Source organism: Loxodonta africana, chromosome 12, assembly GCF_030014295.1.
Source record: "Loxodonta africana isolate mLoxAfr1 chromosome 12, mLoxAfr1.hap2, whole genome shotgun sequence".
NCBI lineage: Eukaryota > Metazoa > Chordata > Mammalia > Proboscidea > Elephantidae > Loxodonta > Loxodonta africana.
In genome coordinates, this window is record NC_087353.1 from 64,694,449 (window position 1) to 64,721,391 (window position 26,943).

The window sequence follows — 26,943 nt, forward strand, 5'->3', positions numbered from 1 at the left end:
TATATTCCAAGGAATGGGATTGCTGGATTGTGTGGTACTTCTATTTCTAGCTTTTTAAGAAAGTACCAAATCGATTTCCAAAGTGTACTGTTTTACATTCCTGCGAACAGTGTATAAGTGTTCCAGTCCCTCCACAACTTCTCCAACATTTATTATTTTGTGTTTTTTGGATTGCAACCTTGTTGGGGTGAAATGGTATCTCATTGTAGTTTTGATTTGCATTTCTGTAGTGGCTAATGATCCTAAGCATTTCCTCATGTATCTGCTATCTGTCTGAATGTCTTTTTTGGTGAAGTGCATGTTCATATCCTTTGTCCATTTTTTAATTGAGTTATTCTCTTTTCGTTGTTGAAGTTATGCAGTATCTTGTAGATTTTAGAGATTAGACCCTGATCTGATATGTTGAAGCCAAAAATTCTTTCCCATTCTGTAGGTTGTCCTTTTACTCTTTTGGTGAAGTTTTTTGATGAGCATAAGTGCTTGATTTTTAGGGGCTCCCAGTTATCTAGTTTCTCATCTGTTGTTTGTGCATTGTTAGTTATGTTTGTATTCTGTTTATGCCATGTATTAGAGCTCCTAGCACTGTCCCTATTTTTTCTTCCATGATATTTATCGTTTTAGATTTTTTTCTTTTTACTGTGGTTTAAGTGAAAGTTTACAAAAATTTATGTACACCTTGCTATACACTTCTGGTTGCTCTCCACCTAGTGAAATAGCACACTCCCCCACTCCACTCTGTGTTCCCATGTCCATTCAGCCAGCTTCTATTCCCCTCTGCCTTCTCATCCCCCCTCCAGACAGGAGCTGCCCACATAGTCTTGTGTGTCTACTTGAGTCAACAGGCTCACTCCTCATTGGTATCATTTGCTTTCTTATACTCCAGTCCAATCCCTGTCTGAAGAGTTGTCTTTGGGAATGGTTTCAGCCTTGGGCTAACAGAAGGTCTGGGAACCATGACCTCCGGGGCCCTTCTAGTCTCAGTCAAACGATTAGGTCTGATCTTTTTGTAAGAATTTGAGGTCTGCATCCCACTGTTCTCCTGCTCCAACAGGGATTCTCTGTTGTGTTCCCTGTCAGGGCAGTCATCTGTGGTAGTCAGGTACCATCTAGTTCTTCAGGTCTCAGGCTGATGTAGTCTCTGATTTGTGTGGCCCTTTCTGTCTCTGGGCCCGTAATTACCTTGTGTCTTTGGTGCTCTTCATTCTCCTTTGCTCCAGGTGGATTGAGACCAATTGATGCATCTTAGATGGCCACTTGCTAGCGTTTAAGATCCCAGATGCCCTTCTCCAAAGTGGGATGCAGAATGTTTTCTTAATAGATTTTATTATGCCAATTGACCTAAATGTCCCCTGAAACCATGGTCCCCAAACCCCGCCCCTGCTACTTTGGCCTCCAAACCGTTCGGTTTATTCAGGAAACTTCCTTGCTTTTGGTTTAGTCCAGTTGTGCTGACCTCTCCTGTATTGTGTGTTGTCTTTCCCTTCACCTAGTTCTTATCTACTGTCTGATTAGTGAACACTCCTCACCCTCCCTTCCTCCCCACTCTAGTAACCATTATAGTATATTTTCTTCTCTGTTTTAACTATTTCTTGAGTTCTTATAATAGTGGTCTCATACAATATTTGTCGTTTTAAAACAATATTTGTCGTTTTGCAGCTGACTAATTTCACTCAGCATAATGCCCCAGATTCATGCATGTTATGAAGTGTTTCACGGATTTGACATTGTTCTTTATTGTTGCGTAGTAGTCCATTGTGTGACTATACCATGATTTATTTATCCATTCATCCATTGATCGGCAGCTAGGTTGTTTCTATCTTTTTGGTGTTGTAAACAGTGCTGCAGTAAACATGGGTGTGCATATATCTATTAGTGTGATGGCTCTTATTTCTCTAGAATATATTCCAAGGAGTGGGATTGCTGGATTGTATGGTAGTTCTATTTCTAGCTTTTTAAAGAAGTGCCAAATCAATTTCCAAAGTGGTAGTACCGTTTTACATTCCCACCAGCAGTGTTTAAGTGTTCCAGTCTGTCCACGACCTCTCCAACATTTCTTATTTTATGTTTTTTGGATTAATGCCAGCCTTGTTGGGGTGAGATGGAATCTCATTGTACTTTTGATTTGCATTTCTCTCATGGCTAATGATTGTGAACATTTCCTCATGTATCTGTTAGCTGCCTGAACGTCTTCTTTGGTGAAGTGACTGTTCATATCCTTTGCTCATTTTTTAATTGGGTTATTTGTGTTTTTGTTGTTAAGTTTTTGCATTATCATGTAGATTTTAGAGATCAGACACTGATCAAAAATGTCATAGCTAAAACCTTTTTCCCAGTCTGTAGGTAATCTTTCTACTTTTTTGGTGGAGTCTTTGCGTGAGCGTAGAAACCCTGGGGGCATAGTGGTTAAGAACTACAGCTGCTAACCAAAAGTTGGCAGTTCAGATCTGCCAGGCACTCCTTTGAAACCCTATGGGGTAGTTGTATTCTGTCCCTTAGGGTCGCTATGAATCACAGTCTACTCAACAGCAGCGGGTTTGGTTTTTGGGTTTTTGGATGAGCATAGGTATTTGATTTTTAGGAGCTCCTAGTTATCTAGTTTCTCTTCTGGTGTTTGTGCATTGTTAGTAATGTTTTGTATACTGTATATGCTGTGTATTAGGGCCCCTAGCGTTGTCCCTATTTTTCTTCCATGATCTTTATTATTATAGATTTTACATTTAGGTCCTTGATCCATTTTGAGTTAGTTTTTGTGCATGGTGTGAGGTATGGGTCTTGTTTCATTTTTTGCAGATGGATATCCTGTTATGCCAGCACCATTTGTTAAAGAGACTGCCTTTTCCCCATTTAACTGACTTGGGGCCTTTGTCAAGTATCAGCTGCTCACAGGTGGATGAATTTACATCTGGATTCTCAATTCTGTTCTATTGGTCTATATATCTGTTATTGTACCAGTACCAGGCAGTTTGGACTAGTATGGTGGTATAATAGGTTCTAAAATCAGGTAGTACGAGGCCTCCCACTTTGTTCTTCAGTAATGCTTTACTTATTCATGGCCTCTTCCCTTTTCATATGAAGTTGGTGATTTGTTTCTCCATCTCACTAAAAAATGTCTTTGGACTTCGGATTGGGATTACATTGTATCTGTAGATTGCTTTGGGTAGAATTGTCATTTCCACAATGTTGAGTATTCCTATCCATGAGCAAGGTATGTTTTTCCACTTATATAGGTCTCTTTTGGTTTCTTGAAGTAGTGTCATGTACTTTTCTTTGTGTAGGTCTTTCATGTTTCTGGTTAGATTTGTTCGTAAGTGTTTTATTTTCTTGGGGGCTATTGTAAATGGTATTGATTTGGTGATTTCCTCTTCGAAGTTCTCTTTGTTGGTGTAGAGGAATCCAACTGATTTTTGTATGTTTGTCTTATATCCTGAAACTTCACTGAAATCTTCTATTAGTTTCAGTAGTTTTCTTGTGGATTCTTTGTGGTTTTCTGTGTATAAGATCATATCATCTGCAAATAGAGATACTTTTACTTCTTTCTTACCAATTTGTATGCCCTTTATTTCTTTTTGTTGCCTAATTGCTCTGGGTAGGACCTCCAGCACAATGTTGAGTAAGAGTGGTGATAAAAGCATTCTTGTCTGGTTTCCGTTCTCAAGGGGAATGCTTTCAGAGTCTCCCCATTTAGGATGATGTTGGTTGTTGGCTTTGTATAAATGCCCTTTATTATGTTGCGGGATTTCCTTTCTATTCCTATTTTGCTGAGAGTTTTTATCATGAATGGTGTTGAACTTTGTCAAATGCCTTTTCTGCATCTGTTAATAAGATCATGTGGTTTTTGTCTTTTATTATTGTGATGGATTACACTGATTGTTTTTCTAATGTTGAACTAACCCTACATAAAGTAGAGTTAATGTTAATGTTAATAAAAAAGTAGGGTTAATGTTGAACTAACCGTACATATCTGGTATGAATCCCACTTGGTCATGGTGAATTATTTTTTTAACACGTTGTTGAATTCTACTGGCTAGAATTTTGCTGAAGATTTTTGCGTCTCTGTTTATAAGGGATACTGGTCTGTAGTTTCCTTTTTTTGTTTTGTCTTTACCTTGTTTTGGTATCAGGCTTATGCTGGCTTCATAGAATGAGTTTGGGAGTATTCCTTCCTTTTCTATGCTCTGAAATACCTTTATTAGTAGTGGTGTTAACTGTTCTCTGAAAGTTTGGTAGAATTCTCCAGTTAAGCTGTCAGGGCCAGGGCTTTTTTTGTTGGCAGTCTTTAAATTACTTCTTCAGTCTCTTGTTATAGGTTTATTTGGTTTTTCTACCTCTATTTGTGTTAGTTTAGGTATGTAGTACGTTTCTAGAAATTTGTCCATTTCCTCTTGGATTTCAAATTTGTTGAAATACAATTTTTCGTAGTATTCTGTTAATGATTCTTTTAATTTCAGTTGGGTCTGTTGTAATACCACCCATCTCATTTCTTATTTGGGTTATTTGCTTCTTTTCCTGTTTTTCTTTTGTTAATTTGGCCAATGGTTTATTGATTTCGTTGATCTTTTCAAAAAAAACCCAGCTTTTGGTCTTGTTAACACTTTCAATTGTTTTTCTATTCTCTATTTGCTTAATTCTTCTTTGATTTTTATTGTTTTCTTTCTTCTGGTATCTGAGGGCCTCTTTTGCTTCTTTCTAGTTGTTTCAGTTTTAGGGTTAATGTTTTAATTTTGTTCCTTCTTTTCGTATGTATGCATTTATTGGCATAAATTGACCTCTGAGCACTGCTTTTTCTGTGTCCCAAAGGTTCTGGTAGAATGTGTTTTGATTCTCATTTGATTGTGTGAATTTCTTTATTCCATTCCTAATTTCTTCTCTAATGCAGTAGTTTTTGATCAAGGTGTTACTCAGTTTCCATGTATTTGATTTTTTTTTTTTCCTTGCTTTTTCTGTTATTGATTTTTACTTTCATGGCTTTATGGTCTGAGAAATTGCCTTGCAATATTTCTGTATTTTGGATTCTCTTAAGGCTTGCTTTGTGACCTAATACGTGGTGTATTCTGGAGAATGTTCAGTGTGTGTTGGAAAAGAAAGTATATTTGGCCACTGTTGGGTGGAATGTTCTGTATATGTCTATGAGATCAAGTTGGTTGATTGTGGCATTTAGATCTTCTGTGTCTTTACTGAGCTTCTTTCTGGAAGTTCTGTCTTTCACCCAAAGTGGTGTGTTGAAGTCTCCTACTATTATTGTGGAGCTGTCTATTTCTCTTTTTTGTGCGGTTAGAGTTTGTTTTATGTATTTTAGACCCTTGATGTTGGGTGCGTAAATATTTATTATGGTTATGTCCTCCCGATGTATTGACCCTTTAATCATTGTGTAGTGTCATTTCTTATCCTTTTTGGTGAATTTTGCTTTAAAGCCAGTTTTTCCAGAGGTTAACATTGCCACTTCTGTTCTTTTTTGATAGTTGTTTGCTTGATGTATTTTTTTCCATCCTTTGAGTTTTGTTTTGTTTGTGTCTTCGAGTCTAAAGTGTGTCTCTTGTAGGCAGCATGTAGACGGATTTTTTAATCCATCCTGCCACTCTCTGTCTCTTTATTGGTGCATTTAGTCCATTTACATTCATCGTAATTATTGATAGGTATGAGTTTAGTATTGTCATTTTGATGTATTTTTTTTGTGTGTCGTTGACAGCGTCTTTATTCCACCTGATTTCTGTGCTGTGTCATTTTTCTTTATATATTTTCTCTCCATCTTTTCTGTTGTTGTTGATTTTGTCTTTGCTGTCTTTACGGTTTTCTTGTTTTTTATTTTGATGGGTAGGATTGTTAGTTTCCTTTTTGGCTACCTTAATATTTAACCCTATTTTTTAAAAAGTTTAAACCAATCTTTTATTTCTTTATATCGCCTCGATTTCTTTACCATATGAAAGATCTATGACTACATTATTTAGTCCCTGTTTTTTGTTTTAATGTCATCTTTTACATATTGATGTTTCTTTTTCCCTAATTTCAGTGTTTTAGCTTTGATTTATTTTTGTGACTTCTCCATTGGTTGTTATCTGATCTTATTGATTTTCTAACCAGGGGACTCCCTTAAGTAGTTCTTGTAATTTTGGTTCGGTTTTTACAAATTCCCTAAACTTCTCTTTCTCTTTATCTGGAAATATCCTAATTTCACCATCATGTTTGAGAGACAGTTTTGCTAGTTATGTAATTCTTGTGTGGTGATTTTTTTTCTTCAAGGCTTTATATATGTCATCCCATTGCCTTCCTGTCTGCTCGCTTTCTGCTGAATAGTCAGAGCTTACTCTTATTGACTCTCCTTTGTAGATGACTTTTCGTTTATCCGTAGCAGCTCTTAAAATTCTGTCTTTATCTTTGGTTTTGGCAAGTATCATGGATTGAATTGTGTCCCCTCAAAAATGTGTGTATCAATTTGGCTGAGCCATGATTCCCAGTATTGTGTGATTTTCCTATTTGTTGTAAATCCTGCCTCTATGATGTTAATGAGGGAGAATGGGCAGCAGTTGTGTTAGTGAGGCAGGACTCAACCTACAGGATTGGATTGTGTCTTGAGATAATCTTTTGAGATATAAAAGAGAAAAGCGAGCAGAGTTTTGGGACACTTCATACCAACATGAAAGCAGTGCCAGGAGCAGAGCTTGTCCTTTGGGCCCAGGGTCTCTGCGTGGAGAAGCTCCTAGTCTCGGGGAAGATTGATGAGGAGGCCAACAGAAAAAGAAAGGCTTCCCCTGAAGCTGATGCCCTGAATTTGGACTTCTAGCCTACTTTACTGTGAAGAAATAAATTTCTCTTCGTTAAAGCCATCCACTTGTGGTATTTCTGTTATAGCAGCACTAGATGACTAAGACAGCAAGTTTGATTATATTATGTTTTGGTGACTTCGTTTTGGGATCTACTTTCTGTGGTGCTTGAAGAGCTTCTTGGATAGATATCTTCTCATCTTTCATGGTATCAGGGAAGTTTTCTGCCAAGAAACTTTCAACAGTTCTCTCTATATTTTCTGTTATCCCTTCCTGTTTTGGTACTCCAATCATTCATATGTTATTCCTTTTGATAGAGTCCCACATAATTCCTAGATTTTCTTTATTTTTTTTAAAGGCTTTTACCTGATTTTTCCTCAAATAAGTTGATGTCAAGTGCTTTATCTTCAGTCTCACTGATTCTAATTTCCATTTCCTCAATTATGCTCCTATGATTTTCTATTGAATTGTCTAATTCTGAAATTTTATCGTTAATCTTTTGGATTTCTCTTTGCTGTCTCTCTTTGGATTCTTGCAGCCTGTTAAATTTGTCATTATTGTCTTGTATAACCTTCTTATGTTCTTCTGTTGCTTTGTCTGTATTTTTCTTAGCTTGTTCTGCCTTTTGCTTGATCTCCTTCCTGATCTCTTGAAGAGTTCTATATATTAATCTTTTGAATTCTACCTCTGGTAATTCCAAGGAGTTATCTTCCTCTGAAACGTTTCTTAATTTTTTGTTTTGGTGGCTTGCTGAAGCCATCATTGTCTGCCTCTTTATATAGTTTGATATTGACTATTGTCTCCAAGCCATTAATAAGTTATTACATTTATTTATTTAATTTTTGCTTACTGTGTTCTAGCGTTTTGTTTTGATATGCCCAAATAGGCTGGTTGTATGAACTAGTTTGATGATTGGCATCTTTGAAAGTCTCACATCTCGTCTCCAGGTAGCTAGAGCTGTTACTAGGTATGTGAACTCAGGAGTCCGCTTACTTTTCTTGTGTGGATTCAGCTCAGGTGTCCAGGTCATCGGTCACCAAGTGTGTGGTGCAAGCTCTCACCTACAGTGCTAGATGGACAGGGCTGATTGGAGTAGGCACAGGTATCTGGCTGCAGTAGGGGTCATGCGCTGATCAAGGCAGGGACTGACTGCTACACTGCTGCCCCTGAGTATCTGGGTGGAAGGCGCGTCCCTGTTCCCTGTAGTGTGTAGGTAGGTAGGTTTTGCAGCTGGACCGTGGGCACCCAATACTGTTGGCTGTGATGACTGGGAGTCACCACTTATTCTTGGACCCCTGTTGTGGGGGCCTCAGTGGAGTGGGTGGGTCCACCAGTCCTCAGGCCATTGATGTGGGTAGGTGAGGACCCTCCTTAATGGGTGGGGTGGTGTCAAATGTCACAAATCTGCCACTCCCCCTTATAGCTGTTACAGATGAAAATAGGCTTCAGGTATATACCCTGTTGTACTGTGCTGATGAGGGCCTACACTTTTGAAATTGGCCCGCACAGGTCTATGCAGGGGTGAATGGCATTCAAAGTCCATGGACTCCTTATGTCTGTGCCTAGGCAAAGGGGCTGTGCCTGCCCTGAGTTCCCAGCTTAGGGGAGCTGGCAGATTTTTTTTTCATGTTTATTTGTTCCCTCTCCAAAGCCAGGAGAATGGCTCAGGGTGTGGGACAGATCCTAGTTCTGGCCCAGAAGTGCTGTCATCGCTGAAGCCAGACTAGGACTCACAACAGAGTGTGAAGGGGGCATGTAAATGGGAGAAAAATACTTCCTAAATGGAAGAAGGATTTTTTTGATCCACACAGTAGGTTAGATGCTTGTGCTTATCCTTTGCTGATTGAATGCAGCTTCTCCCTGGTTCTGGATGCTTGAGCAGATTCTTCGCTGCTTGATGATTGCTCCCGCTGTGGAAAATGTGTCCCCAGAGCTACTGCTTACCTCAGCCTGCTTGCACTAGCCAGTCCAGTCTGCAGGTTGCTGGTGCCAGACAGGTCAGGTCTGGCAAATCCTTGCAGCTTCTGAACTGTCTCTCCCTTCTCCTGCCGCTCAGTCCGACTCCTCCACTTTGTCTTTGATATTGTAACAGAAATACCACCAGTGGATGGCTTTAAGGAAGAAATTTATTTTCTCACAGTCTGGTAGGCTGGAAGTCCAAATTCAGGGCATCAGCTCCAGGGGAAGGCTTTCTCTCTGTCCACCTTCTCATCAATTTTCCTGCAGACTCGGAGCTTCCCTGTGCAGGGACCCTGGGTCCAAAGGACACGCTCTGTTCGTGGCACTGCTCTCTTAGTGGTATGAAGTCCCCCTCTCTGTCTGCTTCCCTTCCTTTTATCCCTCATAAGATGAAAGGTGGTTCAGGCCACACTCCAGGGAAACTCCCTTTACATTGTATCAGTTATGTGACCTTAGTAAGGTTGTTACAATTCCAGCCTAATCCTCTTTAACATAAAATTATAATCATAAAATGGAGGTCAACTACATGATACTGGGAAACATGTCCTAACCAAGTTGAAAGCATGTTTTGGGGGGGGACGCAGTCAATCCATGTCAGATGTTCAGGGCTCCCAAACTGTCATATGTAGTCAATTCATTGTTTTTGGGGGTCTTTGTTGTAAGAGGGACCACAAGAACCATCTGAGTACTCCACCATCTTGGCCGAGCCCTACATTTGTTTTTTGTTGTACTTTTAGATGAAGGTTTACAGAACAAACTAGCTTCTCATTAAACAGATAGTACACATATTGTCTTATGACATTGGTTGACAAACCTGAACATGTCAACACTCTTCCTTCTCGACCTTGGGTTCCCTATTACCAGGTTTCCCATCTCCTTCTGCCTTCTAGTCCTTGCCCCCGGGCTCCTGAGCCCCTTCAGTCTTGTTTTGTTTTATGGGCCTGTCTAATCTTTGGCTGAAGGGTGAACCTCAGTAGTAGCTTCATTACTGATCTAAAACGGTATCTGGGGGCCATACTCTTGACGTTTCTCCAGTCTCTGTCAGGCCAGTAAGTTTGGTCTTTTTTTGTGAGTAAGAATTTTGTTCTACATTTTTCTCCAGCTCTGTCCTGGTCCCTTTATTGTGATCCCTGTCAGTGCAGTTGGTAGTGGTAGCTGGGCATCATGTAGTTGTACTGGACTGAGTCTGGTGGAGGCTGTGGTAGTTGTGGTCCATTAGTCCTTTGGACTAATCTTTCCATTTTGTCTTTAGTTTTGTTCATTCTGCCTTGCTCCCAAAGGGGTGAGACTAGTGGAGTATCTTAGATGGCCACTCACAGCCTTTTAAGGCCCTAGACGCTACTCACCAAAGTAGAATGTATAACATTTTCTTTATAAACTGTGTTATGCCAGTTGAACTAGATGTTTACTGAGACTATGGCCCCCACAGCCCTCAGCCCAGTAATTTGGACCCTTAGAAAGTTTGGAGGTATCTATGGAGCATCCATGACCTTGTGGTTGGCATTATTTTCAGATCTCCAAGGCATCTCCTGCTCAATCCCTGCAGGTACTGCTTGGGCTGCTTCATGCTATTGGATGAGAATTCAGGAAGCCACTGTGCCAGGTACTGATGCTTCAGTAGTTCAGGCCCGCTGCTGCCCCAAGTATGGGACAGCGACCCCAATGACACTGTTACAGTGTTGGGTTGCACTGTTCTGGTTGTGGAATGGAGGACTGGTACCTAGTTGGGCTCTACTGAAGCAGCTGCTGCAGCAGATTAGGCTACCACTGGGGTGAATCAGGCCCAACCATTCTCCAGACATGGCGTGGGGGGTAGATCTCCTGCTAGGTCCTGCTGACACTACTGCTACAGCAGAGACGCCCCCAACCCCATTGTGGAGTTGGATATGGGTCTCTGGCCAGGCCTCACTGATGTTGCCTGGAATTGGGCCACCACTTCCCTAGGCTTGGTGCAGGGGATGGGTCCTTGGCTTCTCTGACATCCAATCCGGAATATTTGTGGAGTAAAAAGAAAATTCAGGGGACTCACTGTGGTGTCATTCCACAAGTCTTGAGGTCCTCGGCCAATCTTCCTTCTTTCTCTCTTTCCAAGTAATTTCTTGTTTATCTGTTGAATTATTTCTAGAGTATTTAGTTGTACTTAGAGGGAGGAGAAGAGAAAAATGAGTCTGTCACACCTAGTCCTGTAACTGAAATGATACCAAATCATTTTTTGCTTTCCGATGTTGTTTGAGCCTACTTCTACATATAAAGTATGTTTGCTTAATCTGATAACATTTCAGAGTTCTTTGTTTCTTTGCATTTTTGTTCGTGCTGTCCATTAGATAAGCTCTGGATTTGGATGATCTTTTCATCCTTTTGAAATGATTAATATACATATATATTTAAAATGCTATAAGTTCTCAACCGAAGCATGGATTCCAAATGTTCCGTTCCACTATTGGAAATAGAGTCAATCTTCATTACTCACGAATTTCTTACCTACTGATCAACCTACTCACTAAAATTTATTTGTAAACCCCAAATCAATACTTGTGGAGCTTTTGTGGTCATTCATGGACATGCCATAAAGGCAAATATAAATTAGAAGTAAGAAAGTAAAACAAAAAAGAGGCTTATTTCTTCCTGTTGAAAAAAGGAGAGAGACTCCCCTCCTCCTTTTCTTAGAACATGTACTTTAGGGAACTTGTAAGTTTTTTCTCCTCCTCTTTGAAATGGATGTAAATCTTTCTAAAGTCTAAATAAATAAGCCTCTTGCTAAGTTTACAACCTAGGAATGTTTCTTTAAGGACCTGGAAGCCATCTCTTTGAAATGTAATCAGTCAAGAGGATAGTACCCCAACCTCTCAATGTCCTGTTAGGATGGAAGTCTGATTTCATCTGGTACTCGGCCACAAGTTGCAAACCTACCTCTGGATATAAAGATACGAGAGAAATATTTTTTTCTTTCAATAAAGGCAGTTAGCAAACACAGGTGGCTATAGGGGAATTTAGGATGAACTATGTATGACAAATGGTGCTTTCAAGTTCTCTTACTTGAGGCCTCCCCACCCCCGCCCACTTGAGGACTAAAAAAAAAAAAGCCTAGTTATCATTTATATTGAAAACGTGTGAAAATGGGTTGCATCTGCTTGGCTGTATAAAAGGGTAGAATTTCTTTCTGTCTTTGCAGTCTCTTTAGTAGATTGCCTGTGGTGTGTATCACGTTCTGGTTTCAAAGCTTATTCAATAATAGAACTGATTTCTTTCCCTTCTACTTTTGTGGAGGGTTTGTCTGGATTGGCAGGAGATTTTGTTTTTAATTATGCTTTCTTAACAAAGCGCAGAGTGGCAAAATTTTGAGTCATCCAAAGCACATGTTGCCAGTTAAAGTCAAACAAGGCAGTGTTCTGCCTTCTTGTTTCAACTCTCATATTGTAAACAAGTGTCCTTTTTGTGGTATATTTAATGCTATGTTTTTCTCAATTTTGTGCTTTCTTTTGGTGATTTTGCTCTTTGAAATGGCCCCCAAGCATAGTGCTGAAGTGCTGTCTAGTATTTCTAAGTGCAAGAAGGCTGTGATAAACATTTTGGAGAAAATATGTGTTAGTTAGATCAGCTTCATTCAGGCATGAGCTACAGTGCTGTTGACGATGAGTCCAGTGTTAGTGAATCAATATTGTTGTTGTTAGGTGCCATCAAGTCAGTTCCGACTCAACGACTGTATGTATGGCAGAATGAAACACTGCCCGGTTCTGCACCATCCTTACAATCATTCCTATGTTTGAGCCCCTTGTTGTAGCCACTGTGTCAGTTCATCTCATTGAAAGTCTTCCTCTTTTTTGCTGACCCTCTACTTTACGAAGCACAATGTCCTCATCTAAGGACTGGTCCCTTGTGATAACACGTCCAAATTACATGAGACAAAGTCTTGACAACCTCGCTTCTAAGAAGCATTCTGCCAGTACTTCTTCCAAGACAGATTTGTTTATTCTTCTGGCAGTCCATGCTATGTTCAATATTCTTCACCAACACCATAAATGAAAGGCATCAATTCTTCTTTGGTCTTCCTTATTTATTGTCCAGCTTTCACATGCATGTGAAGTGATTGAAAATACCATGACATGGGTCAGGCACACCTTAGTCCTTTAAAAAAAAAATTCCATGACATCTTTGCTTTTTAACACTTTGAAGAGGTCTTTTGAAGCAGATTTGCCTAAATCAATACATTGTTTGATTTCTTGATGGCTGCTTCCATGGGTGTTGATTGTGGATCCAAGTAAAATGAACCCTTCACAGCTTCAACATTTTGTCCATTTATCATGATTTGCTTATTGGTCCAGTTGTAAGGATTTTTGTTTTCTTTATGTTGAGGTGTAATCCATACAGAAGGCTGTGTGTAGACTTTGATCTTCATCAGTAAGTGCTTCAAGTCCTCTTCACTTTCAGCAAGCAAGGTTGTGTCATCTGCATAACGAGGGTTGTTAATGAGTCTTCCTCCAATCCTGACACTACCTTCTTCTTCATATAGTTCAGCTTCTCGAATTATTTACTCAGCATACAGATTGAACAAGTATGATAAAAGGATACAAACAAGATGCACACCATTCCTGACTTTAAACCACACAGTATCCACTTGTTCTGTTCAAATGACTGCCTCTTGGTCTATGTATAGGTTCCTCATGAGCACAATTAAATGTTCTGAAATCCCATTCTTTGCAATGTTCTCTGTAGTTTGTTATGATCCACACAGTCGAATGCCTTTGCATAGTCAATAAAACACAGGTGAACATCTTTCTGGTGTTCTCTGCTTTCAGCCAAGATCCATCTGACATCAGCAATGATATTCCTCCTTCAACATCCTCTCCTAAATCGGGCTTGAATATCTGGCAGTTCTTGTCCATGTATTGCTGTAACAGTTTTTGAATTATCTTCAGCAAAATTTTACTTGCATGTGATACTAATGATATTGTTTGATAATTTCTGCATTTTATTGGATCACATTTCTTTGGATTGGGCACAAATATGGTTCTCTTCTAGTCGGTTGGCCAGATAGCTGTCTTCCAGATTTCTTGGCATAGATGAATGAGTGCTTCCAGCATTGGATCCGTTTATTGAAGCATCTCAATTAGTATTCTGTCAAATCCTGGAGCCATGTTTTTCACCAGTACCTTCAGTGCAGCTTGGACTTCTTCCTTCAGTACCATTGATTCTTGATCATATGCTTCCTCCTGAAATGGTTGAACATCAACCAATTCTTTTTGGTACGGTGGCTGTGTGTATTCCTTACATCCTCTTTTGAATGCTTCCTGCCTCCTTCAGTATTTTGCTCATAGAATCCTACAATATTGTAACTCGAGGTTTGAATTTTTTCTTCAGTTCTTTCAGCTTGAGGAATGTCAAGCGTGTTCTTCTCTTTTGGTTTTGTAACTCCAGGTCTTTGTACATTTCAATACAATACTTTGTCTTCTTGAGCCACTTTAAAATCTTCTGTTCTGGTAGCCCCCAAGAAGATAAGATACTTAGGAATAAATCTTACCAAGGATGTAAAAGACCTATACAAAGAAAACTACAAAGCTCTACTACAAGAAATTCAAAAGGACATACTTAAGTGGAAAAACATACCCTGCTCATGGATAGGAAGACTTAACATAGTAAAAATGTCTATTCTACCAAAAGCCATCTATACATTTAACGCACTTCCGATCCAAATTCCAATGTCATATTTTAAGGGGATAGAGAAACAAATCACCAATTTCATATGGAAGGGAAAGAAGCCCCGGATAAGCAAAGCATTACTGAAAAAGAAGAAGAAAGTGGGAGGCCTCACCTTACCTGACTTCAGAACCTATTATACAGCCACAGTAGTCTGGTACTGGTACAACAACAGACACACAGACCAATGGAACAGAATTGAGAACCCAGACATAGATCCATCCACGTATGAGCAGCTGATATTTGACAAAGGACCAGTGTCAATTAACTGGGGAAAAGATAGCCTTTTTAACAAATGGTGCTGGCATAACTGGATATCCATTTGCAAAAAAATGAAACAGGACCCATACCTCACACCATGCACAAAAACTAACTCCAAGTGGATCAAAGACCTAAACATAAAGACTAAAACGATAAAGATCATGGAAGAAAAAATTGGGACAACCCTAGGAGCCCTAATACAAGGTATAAACAGAATACAAAACATTACCAAAAATGATGAAGAGAAACCCGATAACTGGGAGCTCCTAAAAATCAAACACCTATGCTCATCTAAAGACTTCTCCAAAAGAGTAAAAAGACCACCTACAGATGGGGAAAGAATTTTCAGCTATGACATCTCCAACCAGCGCCTGACCTCTAAAATCTACATGATTCTGTCAAAACTCAACCACAAAAAGACAAACAACCCAATCAAGAAGTGGGCAAAGGATATGAACACACATTTCACTAAAGAAGATATTCAGGCAGCCAACAGATACATGAGAAAATGCTCTTGATCATTAGCCATTAGAGAAATGCAAATTAAAACTACGATGAGATTCCATCTCACACCAGCAAGGCTGGCATTAATCCAAAAAACACAAAATAATAAATGTTGGAGAGGCTGCGGAGAGATTGGAACTCTCTTACACTGCTGGTGGGAATGTAAAATGGTACAACCACTTTGGAAATCTCTCTGGCGTTATCTTAAACAGTTAGAAATAGAACTACCATACAACCCAGAAATCCCACTCCTAGGAATATACCCTAGAGATACAAGAGCCTTCATACAAACAGATATATGCACACCTATGTTTATTGCAGCTCAGTTTACAATAGCAAAAAGTTGGAAGCAACCAAGGTGTCCATCAACAGATGAATGGGTAAATAAATTGTGGTATATTCACACAATGGAATACTACGCATCGATAAAGAACAGTGACGAATCTCTGAAACATTTCATAACATGGAGGAACCTGGAAGGCATTATGCTGAGCGAAATTAGTCAGAGGCAAAAGGACAAATATTGTATAAGACCACTATTATAAGATCTTGAGAAATAGTAAACCTGAGAAGAACACATACTTTTGTGGTTACGAGGCGGGGAGGGAGGGAGGGTGGGAGAGGGTTTTTTATTGATTAATCAGTAGATAAGAACTGCTTTAGGTGAAGGGAAAGACAACACTCAATACATGGAAGGTCAGCTCAATTGGACTGGACCAAAAGCAAAGAAGTTTCCGGGATAAAATGAATGCTTCAAAGGTCAGCGGAGCAAGCGCGGGGGTCTGGGGAACATGGTTTGCAGGGACTTCTAAATCAATTGGCAAAATAATTCTATTATGAAATCATTCTGCATCCCACTTTGAAATGTGGCGTCTGGGGTCTTAAATGCTAACAAGCGGCCATCTAAGATGCAGCAATTGGTCTCAACCCACCTGGAGCAAAGGAAAATGAAGAACACCAAGGCCACACGACAACTAAGAGCCCAAGAGACAGAAAGGGCCACATGAACCAGAGACCTACATCATCCTGAGACCAGAAGAACTAGTTGGTGCCCGGCCACAATCGATGACTGCCCTGACAGGGAGCACAGCAGGAGACCCCTGAGGGAGCAGGAGATCAGTGGGATACAGACCCCAAATTCTCATAAAAAGACCAAACTTAATGGTCTGACTGAGACTGGAGGAATCCCGGCGGCCATGCTCCCCAGACCTTCTGTTGACACAGGACAGGAACCATCCCCGAAGACAACTCATCAGAAATGAAAGGGACTGGTCAGCGGGTGGGAGAGAGACGCTGATGAAGAGTGAGCTAATTATATCAGGTGGACACTTGAGATTGTGTTGGCAACTCTTGTCTGGAGGGGGGATGGGAGGATAGAGAGAGAGGGAAGCAGGCAAAATTGTCAAGAAAGGAGAGACTGAAAGGGCTGACTCAAGAGGGGGAGAGCAAGTGGGAGTAGGGAGTGAGATGTATGTAAACTTATATGTGACAGACTGATTGGATTTGTAAACGTTCACTTGAAGCTTAATAAAAGTTATTAAAAAAAAAAAATCTTCTGTTCTGCTCGTTTACTTCACTGTTTCTTCTATTTGCTTTAGCTCCTCTGTGTTCAAGAGCAAGTTTCAGAATCTCTTCAGATACCCATTTTGATCTTTTCTTTCTTTCCTGTCTTTTTAATGACCTTTTGCTTTCTTCACGTATGATGTCCCTGATATCATCTACAACTGGTCTGGTCTTCAGTCACTAGTGTTCAGTGTGTCAAACCTGTTCTTGCGATGGCCTCTAAATTCAGATGGGATATACTCAGGGTTGTACTTTGGCTCTTGTGGACTTGTTTTCATTTTCTTCAGGTTCAACTTGAAGTTGTATACGAGCAATTGTTAGTCTTGTGCAGTCGGCCTCTGACTTTGTTCTGACTGATGATATTGATCTTCTCCATTGTATCTTTCCACAGATATAGTCAATTTGATTCCGGTGTTTTCCATCTGGTGAGATCCACATGTGTAGTTGCCATTTGTGTTGTTGAAAAAATGTATTTCCTATGAATAGGTCATTGTTCTTGCAAAATTTTGTCATGTGGTCTCTTGGCGTCCTTTCTATCACCGAGACCATATTTTCCAATTACTGATCCTTCTTTGTTTTCAACTTTTGCATTCTAATCACCAGTAATTATCAATGCATTTTGAAATTGCATATTTGATCAATTTCAGATTACAGAAGTTGGTAAAAATCTTCACTTGCTTCATCTGTGACCTTAGTGGTTTGCAGGCAAATTTTAATAATGGTCGTATTAACTAGTCTTTCTTGTAGGCATATGGATGTTATCCTGTCACCGACAGCATTACATGGATGTTATCCTGTCACTGACAGCATTGAACTTCAGAAAAGATCTTGAAATGTTCTTTTTTACAATGAATGTGATGCTGTTCCTCTTCAATTTGTCATTCCTGAGATAGTAGACCATATAATTGTCTGATTCAAAATGGCCAATACCAGTCTATTTCAGCTCACCAGTGTCTAGGATATCTATCTTCAAATGTTCCATTTCATTTTTGACAGCTTCAAATTTTCCTAGGTTTGTAATTTGTACATTCCACATTTCAATTATTAACGGACGTTTGCAGCTGTTTCATGTTGTATGATGCCATATCAGCAAATGAAGGTCCCGAAAGCTTTATTCCATCCATGTCATTAAGGTGGACTCTACTTTGAGGAGGCAGCTCTTCTCCAGTCATATTTTGAGTGCTTTCCAACCTGATGGGCTCATCTTCAAGCACTATGTCAGACAGTGTTCTGTTGCTGTTAATAAGGTTTTCACTGGCCAATTTTTGGAGAAGTTGATGGCCAGACCCTTCTTCCTAGTTGTCTTAGCCTGGAAGCTCTGCTGAAACCGCCATGGATGACCCTGCTGATATTTGAAATATCAGTGGCATAGCTTCCAGCATCACAGCAACACGCAGGACACCATAATATGACAGCCTGACAGACGAGTGGTGGAGTGAATCAATGATATATATTAAATAAATTGTCTTTCAACAGAAAAGCACACATGACAAGGTTATGTATTGATCAGTGATGAATATGTTGTGACCAGAGACTTTAGTAAACTAATCCTGTATTTTCCCTAGAGCAGTGATTCTGTATCTGCTAACAGTGCTCATGGTGACTTTATAGAACACTATTCGAATGAGAATCAACTTTATAACAAAAGTAAAAAGTTTTTTTTTGTTAAAGACTAGTGCTTCTTAGTTTTTTAAATTAGTCTAAGAGAATGAAAGTGTTGTCTAAGGACTCAGTTTTATTAAGCTAAGTAGTCATTAAACCCAAAAACCAAACCCTTTGCCGGTGAGTCAGTTCAGACTCATAGGGACCCTATAGGACAGAGTAGAACTGCCACATCTTTCTCCCACGGCTCAACTGGTGAGTTCAAATTGCCAACATTTTGCTTAACAGTTGAAGGCCTAACCAGTGCGTCATCAGGGGTCCAACTGGTCATTAAAAAATATATATTCCTATTAATGCTGTTGTTTTTAGGCTCTATGGAGCTGATTTTTGCCTCATTGTGACCCCATGTGACAGAGTTGAACTGCCCTAGAGGGTTTTCTAGGCTGTAGTCTTTATGGAAGAAGATTGCCAGGTCTTTCTTCCGTTTAGTGGCTGGGTGGGTTCAAACTGCCAACCTTTTCCTATTGGTCAGCAGCCAAGCACTACCCGTTGTGCCACCAGGGCTCTTTACACCTTTTAATAGGGAATAGGTGTTTGTTTTTTTTTCTTTCTAGCCAACCTAGGAAGTTGACTTTTACCACCATTATTTTTATTTCTTTGGAGTTGTTTATTTTTTAAATTAATGTTGGTATTCAAACTGTGATCATAGTCATCACCATTGAAATACATATAATTTAAGATATATTTTGCAATATATATGCTAGGATATTTTCAGTGTGAAATTTTGCTTATTATTAATTGTATGTGAGAGAACACAATTGGTAGCCTTTTCTTCAACTTTCTTCACCCATTTTACAGGCTGCAAATTCTGATGCCTTGAATTTGGATAAGAATCAAGAGTCAGTTAACAGTCCAGATGAAAGAGTGACTTCTGCCAACTCTGAACATTCCAAGCCTTCAGAAAAAGGAAATGAAAAGATTAATTTATTACTGGATCATGTTGACTTAGTTTCTGAAAGGTAAGTGTTTCTACAAAAATGTATTAAAAAATGTTTAAACATATTCTCATAAGGAGCCCTGGTGGCACTGTGATTAAGAGTTCGGCTGCTAACCAAAAGGTCGGCAGTTCGAATCTGCCAACTATTCCTTGGAAACCTTATGGGGGTAGTTCTACTGTGTCCTATAGGGTCGTTATGCGTCAAAATCTACTCAGTGGCAATGGTTTTTTTTTGATATGCTCAGAAACGTACTCTCTTTTCTCAGTTAAACATAAAGTACCTTAAAGCTTTATATTCACGTGAACACTGTTTTGGCCATTATGAAGGAATGGAATTGCTTTTCCAAGGCTCTTGTCATTGTTGTTTTAACAGTACTAAAAATTTGAATTACCATATTTTTACACAAATAACATGCATGCATCTTCTACGTTTGTTTGCCAACTGTGCCCTATCCCCGAAGGTATTTTCATAAGCGTGCTATGCTAATTTTTTTAAAGCAACGTGTCTAAAAATTTGGCATTGTGGTGCTCACAAAAATACCTGTCGGGGTCAGTGTACGGTTGGCAAAGAAACTTAGAAGGTGTGTATTATTTGAGTAAAAATACAGTAGTGCCCAGGTTTTTCATTGCATTGCTTTCCGCCTTAGGTGTAGGTATTGCAGTGAAGAAATTTCAGCAGATCTTCAGTTTTATTCATGGAAAGATCAAGGCCCTAGAAAACAGTGGTGAAAAAAATTTTTTTACACAGCAAAGTAGGTAAAACTAGGAAAAAAAAAAAAGAAGTCCCTAAAATTAGTTCTCTGTCTAAAGTAGTATGATAACAAAATTAGAGTGAACACGTTAACTTATTTTTATAATTGAGTCACAGAGCAGCTGAGACATCCTGTCTCATTTCTGGTCTGCAAGATTTGGGGCTGTTTTAGGGAAGTCCCTTAGTTAAAGAAACATGATTGGTTAGTTTGTATTGGTTCGGTGTTCAAGGGGACACATTTTAATGTATTGTTTTCACTGGCGATTTTCAGCAGTTTTGAAGCTTTGTGATGTTGATTGTTTATAGTTGACATTCACTCCTTAAAGTACTCTATAGTTTAGTGTGTTCAATTATACCTCAATATTTGAAAAGAGAAAAAAATTATAAATAAGTGCATTAAAAGATGGCCATTGTTTCCATAACAGCACCCTTCCCGCCAAATAACAATGCACACTCAAGAATGCTGTAAAATGAGGGAGAGGCATCAATAGATCTACACTGCTTATAGCAGATTCTTGGTATTTGGGTATTTAACATGCAGCTTTGACTCTTCGAGAGAAATCCTAATGTTCCATCATATTGAGACTTGCGTTTAGTTTTGAGTCAGGAGGCTGCTATGGAGAAGGCATTTAGCTGGTGAAGATGGCAGCAGTCAGATTTCAGGAAGTCTTTGTTGTTAAACCACTTGCTCATGTATATGCTGAAGTTCATGAAGTAACAAAAGAGGAAAATACAATGCTAGTGATGGAAGTGAAAAAGTGAAGACAGGATTAAGATAGAACTTTCTAGACTAACATGTCAAATTTAGCAGTGGCCATGTCTGTAATTGGAAACCCTGGTTAAGTGCTATAGCTGCTAACCAAGAGGTTGGCAGTTCGAACCTGCCAGGTGCTCCTTGGAAACTCTGTGGGGCAGTTCTACTCTGTCTCACAGGGCTGCTATGAGTTCAAATTGACTCGACGGCAGTGGGTTTGGTTTGGTTTTGGGTTATGTCTGTGATGGAGCCCTGATGGTGCAGTGGTTAAGGGCTTGGCTGCTAACCGAGAGGTTGGCAGTTTGAATCCACCAGCTGCTTCTTGGAAAGTCTATGGGGCAGTTCTGTTCTGTCCTGTAGGGTCTCTATGAGTTGGAATCGACTCAATAGCAACATTTTTTTTTAATATATGTGATAGGAATTCCCAGATGGAACAAATAATTAAGCACTCAACTACTAGCTGAAAGGTTGATGGTTTGAACCCACCCAGAGGCCCTCTGGAGACAAGCCTGGCCATCTGCTTCCAAAAAGTCACAGCCCTGAAAGCCCAGAGGAGCAGTTCTACTCTGCTGATATGGGGTCATCATGAGTCGGAAATGACTCGCCGGTAACCAACAGCATATCTATGATATGAACAAATCTTTCTTATGGTCTATACTGGAGGAAGAACCTGTAATTTGTAAAGCTATTTTAGGCAGCAGTCTCAGCCCATGAACGTTAGAGTAGGTGTTATAAGTGTGTAACTTGGCCTTGGTGGCTTCAGTGAAGAGTATTAATAAAATATTTAAGGAAGAAATAACACTAGTTTTAAAGAGACTCTTCCAGAGAATACAAAAGAGTTCTTCAGTTCATTTTATTAGACTAACATAACCATGATACAAAAATCAATTAAAAATTTTTAAAAAATGGCAAATTACGGCCAACTTTTACCCATGAAATAGATGCAGATATCCTAAACAAGATACTAGTAAATCAAGTTCGTCATTGTTAGTTACTATCAGGTTGAGCCTGACTTGAGTACAACATGCTATAAAAGTTGATTTTGTCCCCAGGGTGCAAGGTTGATTTAACAGTAAAAAAAATTAATTAATGTAATTTGCCAAGAGAAAAATCATTATCAGGGCATGATAGATGCAATATTTGATAAAAATTAATCTGTTTTATGACTAAAAACAAATTTCTGGCAAACACAGCATAGGAGGTAGCTTCCTTAATCTGATAAAGAGCATGTACAAAAACCTAAAACAAACCTGATGGTGGAACATTGAGGTGTTCCCCTGAGATACGAAATAGGAGAAGGATACCTGCTGTCACCACCTTATATAACATTGTACTGGATGTCTTAGTTTAAAATAAGCATGTAAAAAATGCAAGAAAAATAAATAACAAAGGATTAGAAAAGAACAATATTGTAATTTTTCTTCTATGATTGGGATGTGTATATAGAAAATCCAGAAGAACAAACAGATAAATTATTAGAGTTCACAAGAGTTTAGCAAGAGATTTGAACTAAAATATATAGAAATCAGTTGTGTTCCTGTATATCAGATATAAACAATTAGGAAGTAAAATTTTGAAAAAGACACACACATACCAAGTACCTAGGAATATATTTAACAAGACATATAATACCTGAAGATAATTATAAAACTTTATTGAGATATATTAAAGAAGAATTATTTCAGTGGAGAGATGTACTATTTTTATGATTTGGACAATGCAGTATTATAAAATGTTTTCATTTCTGTTCAAATTTATATATTGAGTACAATTTCAGTCACTATCCTAGTATGTAATTTTATGGAACTTGTCAAGCTGATTTGATTTTTAAATATATGGGTAAATATAATGGGTTAAGAAGCCAAGATACCTTTGAAGTTAGAGAAACAAAATGGAAAGAATTTGCAATGAGATGTCAAGACATTATACAAAGCTACAATAATTAGGATAATGTGATATTGACAAGTGCTAGACAAACAGATGAGTGTGACAGAGAGCCCAGAAACAAATTCAAGTCCCTAGGTACATGTGATATGTGATGGAGATTATGTGGCAGATTATTTGGGAAGTGATTGACTTTTAATAAATGATGCTATCTTAATTCACTATTCATTTTGGGGGGAAATATGGAAGAAATTATACTCCTACGTCAGAGTATACACAAAAATCAATCTAATGTGGATTAAAAAACTGAATATCTAAAGAAAAACTATAAAGCTTTTAAAAGGTATGTAGGAGAATATCTTCATGAACTTACATAGGGAAGGATTTCTTAAGATATAAAATGCCCTTGCCATGTAAGAAAAATAGATAATTTTCACCACTTTAAAATAGAAACTTCTTTTCTCAAAAGGCACTTTAAAGATAGTGAGAAGACAGGCCATCGAGTGGGAGAAGATACTCGCAGCACATATAACCTGTAGAGGACTAGTACCCAGAATATATATAAAGAACTTCAACAGTAAAAGCCAGATAATACAAAAGGAAAATGGGCAAAAGACTTTTATATCCACTTGACAAAGAGGAATTCCAAATGGCCAATAAACATATGAAAAGGTGCTCATCTTCATTAGTAATCAGGGAAATGCAAATTAAAACCACAATGAGATACCATTACATATCAGGTAAGGAGAAATAAAACATTTAAAAATCTGACAATACCAGGTACTGATGAGGTTTTAAAATAATGAGAATTGTTTTTATTTAATATTTTTCTGTTGGGTGAGTAAATTGGTACAGTATTCTAGAAAACAGTTTGGCATTATCCAGAAATATTGAAGACGTGAATATCCTTTGATCCAGCAGTTCCATTCTAGCTAGAGACATGTACACATGTGTAATAAGATGTATGTTATAAGAGTTCTTTTTAGCTGCATCTTCCATAATACCCAAAAACTTGAAGGAAAAAAATGTCCATCTACAGTTGAAAAGAAAAATAAGTTGTGATAAATCCATACAATGAAATACTATAATTAAATAAAAACAAAAGAACTACACTCATATGCAACTATGAATTACTCTCACAAAAGTAGTATTGAAATTAAAAAGCATTCAAGTGAAGTTCACAAAGAGCCAAAAACAATGTTTATTAAGGGATATAGACCTAGATAGGACATCTAAAGAGAAAAACAAGGAAATTAATACACAAATGCAGTTTATAGGAGAGAATTATGATACAGGATAGAGGCACATGGGTTTCTGAAGTGCTAATAATTTAAAATATATTTACTTGAATGTAGCTACATGGGTTTTAGCTTTATAATTAAGTTTTGAGCTGTTCATGTAATTTAATTCAATTTGGAAATCTTTCAGTTAGGAAATTTAGACTATTTATATTTAATGTAATTTTACCAGTATATGTGGGTTCATAACTACACCATGTTACTACTTACTTTCTATTTGTCCCATTTATTTTATGATCTTTTTCCCGTCTCTATTTTAGCCTTTTTTTTTTTTTTTTTTGGTTTAATCTCTTTTTTTTTTTCCTGTCCCTAGTTACTTTGTTAGAGCCCTGGTGGTGAAGTGGTTAAGAGCTCGAGCGCTAACCAAAAGGTCAGCAGTTCGAATTCACCAGCCACTCCTTGGAAACCCTGTTGGGGCAGTTCTACTCTGTCCTGTGGGGTCACTATGAATTGGAATCGACTTGTTGGCACACAAAAACAGTTAACTCTGTTAGTTATACATCTTTTATTGTTCTTTTAGAAGTTATTCTAAAGGTTATGCGTGATATGTATCAGATTAAGGTTTGAGAAAAATGAGGTCACCCACGAAAGTCACCAATCACATGCCCTAACACAGTAGGGGGCAACATTTTATTTACCTAAAGACAGTGAGATTAGTTTTAATTGTGGGCATCTGTCCCTTATGGCCAGCAAGTCTCCTCTTGTGGCCAGTACGGAGCAAATATTTTACCCATGACCTTTTGTGTTGTGAAAGAAAAGACCCTGTTCTTCACTGTAGGGAACAAATACAAAAGTGGAGTTAGCCAGGTGCCGTATAGTGCCCACATATGAGCAAGAGGAAAAAAAAGTTATTGTGTGCCCAGAACAGAAAAAAGGGCTTCTCTGATAAACAGAAGGGGTTGGCAGAGAGAGAGAGAGAGAGACAACCAATTCCCAGTGTTCCTTATTAAAAATGTTCTGGGCCCAAGGCCTCTTCTTAGACAGCCCAAATAAGAGACGTAGTGAAAGACTATTCTCTTATCAGTATGGATTCTTGACTCATTACAGTCTAATCTGAATTACTACCTTTACCATTCTGCAGACAGTGCTTGACCTTAGAACACTTAAATTCCATTTATTGCTCCCCATCTTTTGTGTTTTCATGCATTTTAATTTTGTTTTAATAACAAGACAGTATTATCACTACTTTGTACAGTCCTTATTAATTTAGAATTATCTACATATTTAACCTTTTTGTTGCTCTTCATTTCTTCCTGTATTTCCATCTGGGATTTTTCCTTCTCTCTGTGGAGCTCATCTAATTGTTTCTTGTTTTAGGTCCTCTTAGGATGAATTCTGTCAGTTTTTATTTGTCTGGAAATAACTTTGTCTTTATTTTGAAGGACAGTTTTACTGGGTATGGGATTATAGTTTAGCAGTTATATTCCTTCAGCACTTTCAGTATGTCTTTGCATTGTCTTCTCACGTCTATAATTTCTGTTGAAAAGTCAGACATCAGTTTTATTGTTGCTTCTTTGAAGATAATGTCTGTATTACTCTAGCTGCTTTTAAAATATTCTATTTATTTTTAGTTTTTCATCAAGAAGCCATAAGATGCTAAGTGTGTGGGGGAGTTTTTTTTGGTTTTTTTGGTTTTTTTATCCTGACTAGGACTCATTCTTGAATTTGTGCCTTGATGACTTTCATCAGGTTTTAAAACTTCTTGGCCATTTATCAATTTAGATATTGCTTCTGCACCACTCTATCCCTTCTCCCCTTCTGGTACACCAATTATGTGCTTTTCTGTATAGTCCATCTTTTTTGCTCTCCATTCTTTGGTTTGAGTATTTTTTATTAACTTATTTACCAGCTCGTCAGTCCTGTCTTCAGTTGGATCCAGGAGCCCTGGTGGTCCAGCGGTTAAATGCTTGGCCGCTAACCGAAAGTTTGGCAGTTCGAACCCACCTGCCTCTCTATAAGAGAAAGGTGTAACAGCCTGCTTCCGTAAAGATTTACAGCCTTAGAAACCCTGTGAGCCGGTTCTACTCTATCCTGTAGTGTCACTATGAGTCGGAATTGACTCGATGGCAATGGCGTTAGTTTTTGGTTTTCAGTTTGATCCAACTTACTGTTAAACCCATTTATTGAATTCTTAATGTCAGTTTGCATATTGTTCAGCTCTCCCATTTCCATTTGATTCTTTTCTATAGATTCAAGCTCTTTGGTGAAATTCTTCATCATGTAATTCATGTGTTGAGCTTTTTAATCACTTTTAAGGTCCATTTCTAATAACTCTAGTACCTAGGTCACTTTGAGCTCTATTTCTATTTGCTGCTTTTTATCTTTGTCCTTTTCCTTAGTACGTCTGCTTATTTTTTGTTTGAATCCTAGACATTGTGTATTGAAAATTGTAGAGGCTTTGAATGATGTTACCTTCCTTCATAGTGAATTCACCAATTCTCTGGCAGGCAGCGGAGAGACCTGGTGTGTGTTGTGGTTTTAAAATATGTCCACAAATTCTTTGATACTCCATATTTTAAAAGTGGAACCTGATTTCCATCTTGGAGTATACTTAATAACTCACATCTAATAAATAGAATATGACAGAAGTGACAGTATGTGGTTAGGTCATAAAAGATACTATAGCTTGCTGTCTCTTAGATTGCTTGCTCTGAGGCAAGTTGACTGATGTCAGAAAGACACTCAAGCAACCTGTGCAGAGAGTCCCACTTGGTAAGGTGTCCTGCAAACAGCTATGTGAGTGAGCCATTTCAGAAGGAGATCTCCCAGCTCCAGTCAAACCAGTCAGATGACTGCAGCCCCTGCTAACGTCCTGGCTACAGCCTTACGAGAGACACTGCAACAGAACCCTCAAAGTACACTGCTTCGTACTTCTTAACTTCCTAGAAACTATGAGAAAATAATAAATGTTTATTTTT

General features: G+C 38.5%; 1 protein-coding gene across 1 annotated transcript in view; it reads left to right on the forward strand.

Annotated features, from left to right (window-relative positions):
* ATF7IP2 (activating transcription factor 7 interacting protein 2) overlaps window positions 1–26,943 on the forward strand; it is a 93,031-nt gene that overhangs the window by 38,154 nt on the left and 27,934 nt on the right. Inside the window, exon 7 of the mRNA XM_023557383.2 lies at window positions 19,200–19,360. Within this exon, the coding sequence (XP_023413151.2) occupies window positions 19,200–19,360 (161 nt within the window). The remainder of the gene's footprint in view (window positions 1–19,199; window positions 19,361–26,943) is intronic.